The 13276-nt window shown below is 36.3% G+C and overlaps 1 protein-coding gene across 1 annotated transcript in view; it reads left to right on the forward strand.

Annotated features, from left to right (window-relative positions):
• Positions 1-13276, forward strand: part of SPATA16 (spermatogenesis associated 16) — a 247266-nt gene that overhangs the window by 198856 nt on the left and 35134 nt on the right. Inside the window, exon 6 of the mRNA XM_003794288.1 lies at positions 12818-12964. Within this exon, the coding sequence (XP_003794336.1) occupies positions 12818-12964 (147 nt within the window). The remainder of the gene's footprint in view (positions 1-12817; positions 12965-13276) is intronic.

Raw genomic sequence — 13276 nt, forward strand, 5'->3', positions numbered from 1 at the left:
TGTATAATTTGTTTGATGTGTTGCTGGATTCTGTTTGTTAGGTACCTGCTGATTTTGTGAGGACATTTTTTGCTTATCTATGGCAATAGATATCACAAAAAGTAAGCACAGACCTTTTTTTGATAATGAGCTTTAATTAGTGTTTGTGTGTTTACTATATGGCCCAAGACGACTTTCATTTTTCCAATTTGCAGTAGAAAAGAAAAAAGGTGGCACCCACCTTCACAATGCTACTAACATTTTGTGTGGTTTACATCAGTTTATGGAAGAAAAGATGTTAAAATAATCCACAATAGTGGTGGACTTAATGTATTCTTGTAATTTTGTCAACTTTATGTTTTATGTTTTGTCATCAAGGTGCCTACACTTTTAAAATTGTATGTTATCATTATGTAATAATACTCTTTGCCTTAATATTGGTAATGTTTTTGTATTACAGTCTATTTTGTTTGATTTTAATGTAAATACTCTAGTTTCATTCTGAGAGGTATTTTTTTGGCATTTATTTTCACATCTTTTTATTTTCAACAATTGCTGCCTTTATGTGAAAATGTTCTTTTAAATACATATAACACATAGCTGGCTTTTATTTATTTACTTACTAATTTATATAGTAAATCACTGTCCTTTTACCTGTGGGCTTATTTTAATTCCTAAGTTTCTTGAGCTTTCCTGCCAGAGTACAAGTTCCTGAACTGTGGAAATCTTTGTTATTTTATTCACTGTTGTGTCCCATTGGCTTAAGTACAACCTGACAAATAAGAAGTGATAAATAGATATTTGTTGATTTTGTTAGTTTCATCGTTGTCATAGGCTTTTATTCCACGGGCTTTTTTTCTCCTTCAAATTTGCCTTCTTTTATATTCTTCAAGGATTTTTTTCTTCATTTTATCCTCTACAGTTTTAAAAATTATAAATTCCATTTCTACTTAATAAGATTATCATGGATATTTTTATATACATAGATATCATAACAGAATTGAAATTTAACAAGGATCTTAGAATACTGTAACTAAAATCACCCCCTAATATTATAGATCCTATATTCTTATCCCAACTTGTTATTTTCCTTGGGCCCCCAATAGTGATTATGACAATAGTCAATATTTATCTATATTTATTTTATATATACATCTACCAATTTTTTTCATTTCAATCCTTCTGAATTTTATTTTCCTGTTTCTAAAGTATATCCTTTGCAAGTTACTAAAGTGAGAACCTGTTGAAAATAAATTCTCATCATTTCTGATTGTCTAGAATGTCTATAGTTCACCTCAGTTCTTGGATAACAGTTCAAGAGGATCTAAATTTGTAAGCCAAAAAAAAAAATTGGCACTTTGAAGATATTATTTCACTGTCTTCTGACTTGTATTATTGCTGGTAGGAAGTCAGATTTTATTCTTTGTAGATAATCTTCTTTGATCTCTAATGCTCTTAAGATCATGTCTTTATTTGATGTTTTACAGTTTAACTAAGATGTGTCTAGGTGTAATTTTTTTTTTCTTAACCAGCTTGGTCACTGTGTTCATAATCTAAAGAATCATGTCTTTCATAAATTCTGAAAAACTATCATCCATTTCTTTTTGACTACTCCCTTCCTTAAGGGTTTCTATTCTCTAATTTAAATTTTTTAACTAGATATTTATTATTTCTACTTTCTATTTCCTCCATATCACTGAAGCTGCTAATTAAATTGTCCATGTCTTTGTCTCTAGTCATATTTAAAAATTTTCTCAGATCTACATTCTCATGCTTCCATTAGCTCTATCCAGATTGCTTTTTAATATAATCAGCAAGATTTCAATAAGTATGTTTTTTCAATCTAAGAAGTTTTATTTAGATCTTTTTCAAAGCAATTTTAATCCAGTTTTCTTCTCATGGTTTTTATTATATTTTAGCACTTTGAATACATTTTATATTCTGTATCTGATAGTGCTGTTTCTGCAGGTGGTGGAAAGCTAACTCTGCTATATGTTATTTTGCCATGTCCGGGGTGTTTTCTCTGAAACCAACCAATTCTCTCATTTTCCAACACCAACTGAGTAACAATTAAATTCTGATAACAATTTATTAATGGAATCTCCAGCTTCTCTCCCATCCCTGGAAATGGGGGGTCGGGGAGGGTAGGGTTAAATGTTCCAAACTTCTAAATAAAGCTTGTTTTTTCTAGGGACTGGCCCTCATCCTAAAGCTGCCTAGGGGCCCACCAAGAGTTGCCTCAATAGAACAAAAAGACATTCCTTATCACTGAGGAAATTCCCAAGGTCTTAAGAGCTTTGTGTGGGAAGTGGGACAAAAACCAAGTATCTATGACACCACACTTCCTTTCACTCCTTGTAGATTGTGTCTCTGTGTGTTTTTACTCTCGGATGTAAACCATTACTTAATGGAGTTTGTCTGTGAAAACCCTGTGCAGTCTTGGTTCATTTTGCATTTTACCATAGAGGATTTTCTCTTGCTTTTTCTGCAGCATGGAGTGCTTCTAATCAGAGGACTTTGTTTCTGGATAAGATTTCCTAAACCAACCTGGGAGTATAAACACAGACTTTATCTCACATGCCCATTCCCAGAGGAAAAATAAATTCTAGTCTAGACCCCAGACAAGTCAAAAAAGTTTATTTTCCCTTTGCCAATGGTTGGAATTTTTATTGTTTTGTTTTTATATTTTATGTTTTTTAAATTCAGATTAATATGAGGACACAAACCATTATGTTATGTTGTTTACATTTGTTAGGCAAAGTCCAAGTTGTAGTTGAGCCCTTCACCCAGGGGGTGTGCTATACCTTTACATTGTACCCATTAGGTGAGAGCACATCAATCCCTCCTCCTCCTCCCCCCTCGTGCCCACTTGCATTTAGTTTTTCTTTCATGGGGGTGTGTAGTTGTTTTTCTATTGGTTTAATATTCATTTTGAGTATATTGGACACTTGCTTTTCCATTCTTGTGACACTTTACTAAAAAGAATATGTTTCAACTCCATCCAGATAAATACAAAGATGTAAAGTCTCTGTCTTTTTATGACTAAATAGTACTCCATGGTATCCATATACTACAGTTTGTTAATCCATTCATGGGTTGATGGACACTTGCATTGTTTCCACATCTTAACAATTCTGAATTGAGCTGCAATAAACATTCTAGTGTAAATGTCCTAATGGTAAAATGATTTTTTCTTCTGGGTAGATACCTAGTAATGGGATTATAGGATCAAACGGAAGGTTTATTTTTTTGAGGGTTTTCCATATTTCTTTCCAAAGAAGCTGCATTAGTTTGCACTCCCACCAACACTGTAAAAGTGTTCTCTTCTCCTCACATCAACACCTGCATCTACAGCTTTGGGACTTTGTGATGCAAGCTATTCTCACTGGGGTTAGATAATATCTCAAAGTGGGTTTGATTTGCATTTCTCTGATGATTAGGTACAATGAGCATTTTTTTCATATGTTAGTCATTCATCTGTCTTCTTCAGAGAAGGTTCTGTTCATGTCTCTTGCCTGGTGATAGATGGGATTGTTTGCTCTTTTCTTGTTGATTAGTTTGAGTCCCCTGTCGATTCTAGTTATCAGCCCTTTGACAGATTTATAGTATGCAAATATCTTCTCCCATTCTGAAAACTGTTTGCTTTAGGTCTTGTACCCTTAGCTGAGCAGAAGCTTTTTAGTGTGATCATATCTCTTTTATTTATTCTTGGCATTGCTGCAATTGCCAAAGGGATCATCTTCATAAAAGCTCTTCCCAGGCTGATATTGTCAAAAGTTTTCCCCACACTTTCTTCTAGAGATTTTGTGTCTTAAATTTAAATCTTTTATCCAACGAGTCAATTTTTCTAAGTGATGAGAGGTGCGGATTCAAATGTTGTAATTTTTAAATCTCCATCATTTTACTGGTACCCCAACCACATCTTCATTTAAGAATGTGTTGTCCAGTATTATACCAACTGTTGGTATATACTGGAGTACCATCAGCACCAAATGGTAAGCATCATCGCAGCATTCATTATCTTGCATTTTTCACCCTAATACCTGACACATATTTGTAGATTCTTGTATGAAGAAATTAACTAATAAATTCTCTATATAAATTCTCTAAACAATCTAAATTATTGTTCTTATTAAGATTATTTCTAATATTTAATGGGTTTTATTCCTATTATAGATCAAATCATTGTTTTCATTATACTATATATTTTATTATATGTGTGTGTATAATAACTTTTTGGGGAGTGAATAGCATCTGACTCTATCACCTGGGTTAGAATGCATTGGCATTATCATAGCTCACTACAATCTCAAACTCCTAGGCTCCAGCAATCCTTCTGCCTTGACCTTCCAAGTAGCTGAGAATACAGGTATGTGCTAACAGGTATAGCTGATTTTTCTATTTTTTTTCAGAAATGGGATTTGGCTCTTGTTCAGGCTGGTCTTGAACTTTGGGCCTCAAGCAATTCTCCCTTCTTATTCTCCCAAAGTACTAGAATTACAGTCATTAGCCACCACTATACTGGCCTTGCTTAACTTTTAAAATTTTACATGATGTTTAGTGTCTGTGCTGTTTAGTTTGAGTTCTGTTTTTTAGTTTTTGTTTATTAGGGGTTTTTTGAGATGAGGTCTCACTATAGTGGCCAGGCTAGAGCACAGCTGCTGTTCATAGGCATGCTCACTGAACATTGCAGACTTGAACTCCTTACCTCAAATGATGCTCCCTTACAGTCTTCCAAGCTGACACACACATCAGCATGCTTCTCTATAAATCTTACATATTTATGTTCAGTTTTGTATGTTTTCTTTCTTGATATTGCAATGAAATGTTGTCTATAATAATCTTCAGTTTATCCTCTTGGATTAAAAAAAATCCTTTTTTATAATCATCTATCTTTAAAAAATAATGTTATGATTTCTTTATTTCCAATATTTATAGCCCTCATTCTGATACCCCCTATGACCTGAAAAAACAGAGTCACTATCCCCCACTTAGATGTAATTAATTGGTAATTTATTTTACCTGCCGCAGGGACTGTTGCACTGGGTGGCAGCAGCAGCCCAAGTAGGGGTGTGGGTTGCCTTTTATGGGTTTTGTGCAAGCATATTACAGAAGTGAAACATGGCTGGTTAAGGGGGGTTACAGCTCGGGTAGTCATGGATACAGCAATGGTTACAGTAACATAACAATAATTAATACAGCTTCAGTTGACAATGGATACATCTCATATCACAATGGTTATGGTTATACAATAGTAATTAATTATGTTTTGGTGAGTTTTCCACCATTGTTCATCTACTGAGAACTTGGGAGTTTTGTGAAACTTGGGACTTTTCTTCCTTGTTCTGAAACTTGTTCTTGGCAACTCTAGGGGGAAGGGGCCTGGGAATGTGGCTGGGAAGCATGTTCACGGCCACCCTGGGGGGAAGAGGGACTTGCCTTGTTCTAGGAGTTGACTCTGAGGGGGTAGGGGAAGGAGGAGGGAAATGGGGTGATGGGAAGCTGATCACAACATCATTTTTATTTCAGGTCTTATTACTTTGTCCTGAACTTCCAAAGCTGTAGAGAATGATAATAGTGGTCAGAGACCATTATTTTGTTGCTGAGCTTAATAGGAATAAAACACATTAAAGGTAGTTTCATCCTCTTTTATGTTTACATGGATGGAATTAGAAAATATTCTTCTTAGTAAAGTATCTCAGGAATGGAAAAAAATATCTAATATACTCAGTACTACTATAAAAGCAATTTATAATCACTCACACTTTCATATGAGATATGAATCAAAACTATAGCCCAGGATGAAGGAGGGATGGGGAAGGAGATGGGAAGGGAGAGGGAATGGTTCAATAGAGGGAGGGATCACACCTATGGAGCATACTGCAAGGGTACAAGTCAAATCTTGTGTATTGAACACAAATGTCTTAACACTGTGATTAAGTAAATGAGGTGAAAGCTATGTTAATTAGTAGGATGTAAGCACTCCAATTTGTACAAATATTCAACACATTGAATCCCACAAAGGCATAAATGTATTAATAACTATATACATTAAGTCATAATGTATATATGACTTAATGAAAAAATTAAAAAATAAATTAAATATTAAGTTGAAAATAGTATGTCCAATTTCTCTGATGTACATTATAATAAAAGACAAGAAGAAATTACACCAACTGTTATAAAAAAAAAAAAGTAGTTTTATCACAATCAAACTGATAGTAACCTCTAATATCTAATAATCAAGATGTCTCTTCTTTTAGACTTCCAGACATAAGCAGGTCCTAAATCAAAGCCTTGCTGACTTTCAAAGTTTATGTTAGCTACAGGAAATTCTTGAGTAATTACATAAGATCATTCACTTGTGAGTCATGATAATTCATGAATAATCATAATTTTGTGCCAGATTTTTTTTTTTTTAGTTTTGAATTATCTTTGATAATTGAGCTTATCCAATCCTAAGCAAAAAGAACTAAGATAGAGGTGTCACATTGTCTGACTTCAAATTACATTACAAGAGAATGGTAATAAAAATAACATGATATTGGTATATAAATAGACACATAGATCAATGGAATAGAATAGAGAGCCCAGAAATAAAGCCACACACTTGCAGCCAAAACATTTTGACAAAGTTGACAAGAACATACACAGGGGAGAGGACATCTTTTCAAATAAATATTGCTGGGGAAATTGGAATGCCATATGCAGAAGAATGACCCCTATCTCTCACCGCATACAAAAATAAATTTAAGATGGATTAAAGACTTAAATATAAGGCCTGAAAATATAAAACCAAATAGAAGAAACCTAGAAAAATTTAAATATTTGAATTAAAGACTTGAATGTAAGACCTGAAAACAAAAATACTAGAAGAAAATCTAGGAAAAACTCTTCTGGACTTTAGTATAAGTAAAGAATATAAGACTAAGATCTCAAAAGTCCAGATTACTAAAATAAAAATAAACAAATGAGACTTAATTAAGGCATTATAAAAAGCTTCTCAAAAAGAAATAATCAAAGAATGATCAAACAACCTACAGAATGGGAGAAAATGTTTGCAAATATACATCTTACAGAGAACTAATGCCCAAAATTTAAAAGAAACTCAAGAAACTAAAAAAAAATGAGCCTCATTAAAAAGTGGTGCAAGTTCAGGAATAGACATGTTTTAAAAGAAGTCTAATACTCAACAAACATATAAAAAAAGTTCAGCATCACTAATCATCAGAGAAATGCAAATTAAAACCACAATGAGATATCATTTTACACTAACCTAAATGACCATTATGACAAAATGACCTAATGACAAAAAATAATAACAACAAATGTTGACAAGGATGTGGCCCAGCAATTCCATTATGAGTATATACCCAAAGAAAAAGAAACCAATGGCTGGGTGCCTATAGTTCAAGTGGCTAAGGCGCTGGCCACGTATACCAGAGGTGGCGAGTTTGAATCCAGCCCGGGCCTGCCAAAAGAAAATGACAGCTACAACCAAAAAATACCCAGGCATGTGGCAGGCACCTATAGCCCAGCTACTTGGGAGGCTGAAGTAAGAGAATCACTTAAGTCGAAGAGGTTGCTGTGAGCTGTGATGCCACAGCACTCTACCCATGGTGACAGCTTGAGGCTGTATCTCAAAAAAAAGAAAGAAAGATAAAGATACCAATATATTAAAAAGAAACCAACTCTCGTAGGTTTATCACACGGCTATTCACAATAGCAAAGATATAGAATGACCTAAGTGTCCAAAAGCAGATTCGATTTTTTTTAATGTGGTAAATTAGGTCAGACAATTAAGTTTGCTAAAAGCAATTTTCTTATGATGAGTTCTCAAACTTAATCTTCAGGCCTCATACAACAAGAGCTCTGATGGCTATTCCAGAAAGAGAATTCCAAAAGAATTGCTTTGAAGGGCCAACTAATCATTAGTGTTAGTGCATATCTTCCCAAGAGGAGCACTTTGAACTGACCATAATGATATTCAGCAATTGCAATGCACACCGCATCTTCTCTAGAATGAGTTCATGAAGGTGGCCATCCCATCTCATATGTACACAATAGGACACAATGCGTCTGAAAAAAGAATGAAGTGAGACGGAGGCAAGATGGCGGACTACAGCCAGCTTTCTGCAGAGGCTCCTGTCCAGAAGGAGACTTAAAGGACAGAAGTTTAGCAAGTAAGCCAATGGTTTGGAGCTGAGCCAAGAGAGAAGACTGAAGAATGCACATCATCCTTGCTGACCCAAGCTGCAACCCCAAAAATACCATCAAAAGGTACAAAATCTACCATCAAGCGGATGGGAGTCCCCTCCCCCACAAGAAGGGCTCGCAGTTTACTCCATACAAACAAGCGAGCTGAGTTCAAACATCCTCCCACTCTATCCCATGGGAAAGACCCCCTAACAACTGGACCTCCTACCTTTGCTGGCATGCCAGGGCACTCTCCTACCAGGCATAAAACTGTAAAACTGTATACACCTGCAACTCTAAACTCCCCTACTCTCACCCCAAGGTCCAGAGGTTTGTCAACCATGGAGTCCAGATTCTTGGGCATTTCCTAGAGAGGAGTTGAGGGGGAAAGGGATGGTGCTGGTCTGTGCTGACTCTGTGGCACGGGAGTGAGGAGAGGCCGGTCACCTGAGCGGGAACCATACAGGAGCTTCGGTATCCTGAGTTGCAGAACAACGGCTTGAGACTCTGTCTCAAAAAAAAAAAAAGTTCTGAAGCAGGATAAGCAAAGGCTGGTGCAACTTAGGGACATCAGCAGAACTGGCTATACAGGTTTATACTGGATGTGCAGATTGTGAAGCAGATGCCCACAGTAGGGGCAAAAGCCTTGAAAGAAAAGTCACAATGACAAAAGCAGGCAGTGGGCAGTGTTTCAAAAATATTCCCCAGACAGTGATGTGGAGATGGATTAACATGAAATGGTGCTGGTGGCAGTGAGAAGAAACTCTATAATCCAGATGTGATGTGATGAGACATTTGACCAAGACAACAGCAATGATATTAAAAAGAAAGGGCTGATGTGAAGTATTGCAGTGGAAGATTTAATTAACTTCTGAGACTCAGTAAATGTCAGGGAATAGGAGGAAAGAAAAGCCAATAATCACTTCAAAATTTCAAGATAGGACAATTGGGTGAATAATAGCTATCCTTGTAATATGTTGGCAAAAATCAGGGGAAAGGGAAGCTGTGGAGATCATAAAATATCACTTTTGAGGAACATTTTGGCTCTGTTTGAAGTAACTTTTACAATGATGAGCAAATAGCAGTGTCCCCATAGATATTTGGAAATGGTATGCTGAAATTGGATGAAATTTTTGATCCCCAATTCTTTCATTAGAAATAACAGCTAAAGCCACAAGACTAGAGTAATTCTCAAGGGTGTATTTCCCAAAGAAAATGTCGGTGAACCAAGAACAGCCTCTAGGAACACTGAGAAGCAGGAGGAGAAAGGGAGAAAAAGGAACCTCTGTGTGTGTGTGAGAGAGAGACTGAATCCAATGAGGGGATTTTAAGAAGGGAATGGAGGAGCAGCAGTGCAGAGAGGTTACAAAGCTAGAATAACTGGAAAACTCATCTATTCAACAAAAATAAAAACATTTTTAAAAGATTGCACACTTGAACGGTACAGTAACATATTTCTGATAAAGGGAAAGTTGTTCAACTCTTTTGGGAAAAAATTGAAAGATTATGTTATACAAAAAATTTAATCTGCATAATGTATCTTTGGTATTATTTCTTAAAGCATACACTTCCCTAATGAAGAGAATTGAAACTGCATCATACCTACAAACTAATTTTTTAATCATAAATTCAGTTCTACTCATCTAAATTTCATCTCCAATTGTAATGAATTGTAAAGGAATGTATCAAAGGATTTATTTCTCTCAAGTTTCTTTCCACACGATAGGAGCAAAGAAGAGTTTTGATCAATTCCACTTTCCTGCCAAAGGACAATTTAATCTGGCTAACTTTCATACCCATCAGAAGCACAGGGCTTTTTGGCCATAGGTGGAGGTTTATGAGCACAAAATTGAGAACAATTAACACTCAAATTAATGTTACATGAGATTCAACATCTGGTAAGTGTGTCGTCATTTTGGGTCATAGACCACCTGCTAGGCTGAATGTTCATATAATGGCAATTTACTCTGCATACAAATGGAAGAAAATGATGCCTGAAAAAAAATTTCTGAACTTAACAGTGTGCATGTAGGGGCCTCTCACATTTTAAAACTTCAACTGGAAGTTAATAATGGATCAAATATTTGCAAAATGAAACATAGGATCAAAAGAAATAAATTCTTTCAGTTTTGCAAGTATATTTCATAATAAATTACCTATAGTACTAGCATTAGTTTTTAATCTAATCATTGCCAGCATTAGTATTGGTCTCCTCTTTTCCCATCAGGTATGTAAGGTAAGAAGAGGTCAACCTCATAGAGCTTTTATGTCATCTGTAGAACAGAGTCCTCCAACATCTGGCCGGTTTGGGCAATAGTGCTTCACCAGAAAATGCCAAATTTCAAGGTTTCTCAGTTGCCTCTTCACACAATCTGGTTATTGGCAATTTCACTAACAGGCTAAACTCTTCCCCGAGGAACACTTGAGCAAGATGGTACACAGTATCAGCCTGCAGACAGAGTGGGTGTCTGGAGTCATCAGTAGCGTATTTCAAAAGCAAAGGAACTGGGCAGCACCTGTGGCTCAAAGGAGTAGGATGCTGGCCTCATATACTGAAGGTAGCAGGTTCAAACCTGGCCCCGGCCAAAAACTGAAAAAAAAAAAAAAAAAGGAACTACCTGTACTTTCAAAATTGAAATAACAGGAATTACCTTTTCATCTTGTTCGTAAAAAGGAGGTATTTTATAATACAAACACAAACTAGAGAAGCATCTAGTAGTGCAACCCACATGTTGAAGTGTCTAAAAGTTACCTGCTTAGTTGTGAGAATCTGAATGCTCGTGTACTTTTCTAGATGAGAGTTTGCTGTCTGCTAGCAGGCACTGGCATGCTTGTGTGGGGTGGTTCCCAGCAATTTCCATAGCCATGATCCCAGATTCATGGGGATAGTTTGGCTTACTTCTTGAAAGTCATCCAGCTGCCTGACTTTCAACTCTGGTCTCTCTGTTTGCTCACTATGTGATTTAGAACAAGCTAGTAACCTCTTGAAACTCCAGTTTTTATCATCTGTAAGATGGGCCTGATAATATATCCTACCACCCATGAAAAAGATGATCCTAATGATGTGTGTGGCACAGAAATGCCAGATAGATGCCAACTTTCATTAACATTAAGGGATTACCTGACTCCAAGTCACCAAAGAAAGACTAAAGCGTGTTTAGCCTGTCTTTTGTTCTGTGTTGGTGTTTCAAAGGTATTTTGTGGTATTTTAATTCTTTAATTAATCAGCATACCTTTTAACTCTGTTGATAGACATATGCTATTTACTTAACCAAACTGTGCCAAAGAACTTACCATGATGTTTTCCAAACTATACTTTGAAAAATTGGGGTTCTGTGAGAAAGCTCAAGGTGGCTATTGTGTGGTCGGCACAGAATGGGGTGCATTGGTGAGGGTGGGTGATCCAGAACATCTCTACTCTTTATTGGCTTTAAATATTGGGCTTATCAGAAAGTTTTAGTTTGAACTTCAAAAAAGGGCCAGTGGATAAAAAACACTCATGGTATACTGTCTTTTTTTAAAAGAAATATTACAGATAAATAATAAAGTATGTATTCAAGCAATTACCATTTGAATTCTGATCGTACATTAATAATTGACCTTAACTAAATCATAATTCAAGGACATTTGGGATTTCACTTTTTCCCATTTGTGGGCAATGTTAACCAAGGAGAGCTTATTAAACCTCTCTGTCCATCATCCTTCATTTGAGAAGTCTATTATATTAAAACAAAGCTTGTTACTCATTATAAAAATGAATAAAGTGAATCTTATCTCCAAGGCCCCTCAACTGACATTTATGCTGACCCCCAAAATAATCCAGAGCCAAGCAATCCCGGAACAGAGTGCGGTGGCCAGCCTGCAGCACCTGGCATCAGGCTGCCACGGTGGATCCTCTCTGCCCACTTTCTGGCTGTTTCTTGGGCAAGTCACTTTCCATCTGTGTCCCTCAACTATTCACAAAATGAGGACAATAGCATCAATCTTGTAAAGTTATTGTGAAGATTTAAAAAGACAATGCACACAAAAATCTTAGAACAGGGGCAGATAGAAATAAGCGGTCAGTAAATACTAGCTCTAGTGTCTAGAAATTGTATCTGTTTCAGAACTATTTTCATGACACTTGAATTATTTCCAAGTCTAATTACAGTAGCCAGTGCGTTTATCATTTTAAATTTCTTCCTACAATTATAAAAATGATGGTAACTAAATTAGTCTTATATTTTAATTCTCACTTGGTAATTTTTCTTTCCTTTCTTGTAATATTATTTCCTTACATCTTAAACTATGAAGAGAACAATCAAAATTCTCTTGAAAGGAATCACAGAGAAAACTATTAAGCCCACAGCTGGCCCTCCGGATCTGTCATTTTGAGGATGGGGAAGATGGGCATGTAACCCGGTCACATTTTATTGCTGTGTTTTCTGTGTATTTCAATTACTGAGAAAAACATAAATAATGAAATATAGTCTGATATATTGTCTATTTGACCTTTAGATACACATAATTTTACTTTGTTCCTTTAATGTTTGCATTTATCATTTTTTTCCAACTATAATTCCTGAAATCTTAAGGGGAAGAATATCCTGAAAATAGTAAAACCTTAACGAAGTCCCTTAGTTCTTTTTCTATCCTTTTTCAGATCTTCAAGGACTCCACGTGCTGCCTCAGACAGTGGACTGGTCATCTTTTCCTCCCCAGCAGTATCTCCTGACTCTGGGGTTCAGAAACAAGGAAGATGGGAAATTTTTGGAAAAAGTATCAAGTAGGAAGCTTCCAACATTTACAGGTAAATCATTGGGACTTACTATTATCTTGCAATATGGCTATGAGGCAGAGCCTGTGTGGTGTTCAAGTCTTACTTATCACAGGACCTAGCAAAGTGTAGTGCCTGGGCCCTCAGAATGCCTGTTGGGTTAAAATTAACTCGTTCCAATCTTCTTTGTGGGTTAGTTGACAAGGTCTGGAACTCTGGGTCCAGGAAAGCTACCCCACAAGAACACACGCAACCCTGGAGCGCCCGCTCCCTCACGCCACCCACTGCACCCCGACCACCACCAACCCTGGAGCGCCCGCTCCCTCACGCCACCCACTGCACCCC

Source organism: Otolemur garnettii, unplaced genomic scaffold (assembly GCF_000181295.1).
Source record: "Otolemur garnettii isolate 467f Iridium unplaced genomic scaffold, OtoGar3 scaffold00078, whole genome shotgun sequence".
Lineage (NCBI taxonomy): Eukaryota > Metazoa > Chordata > Mammalia > Primates > Galagidae > Otolemur > Otolemur garnettii.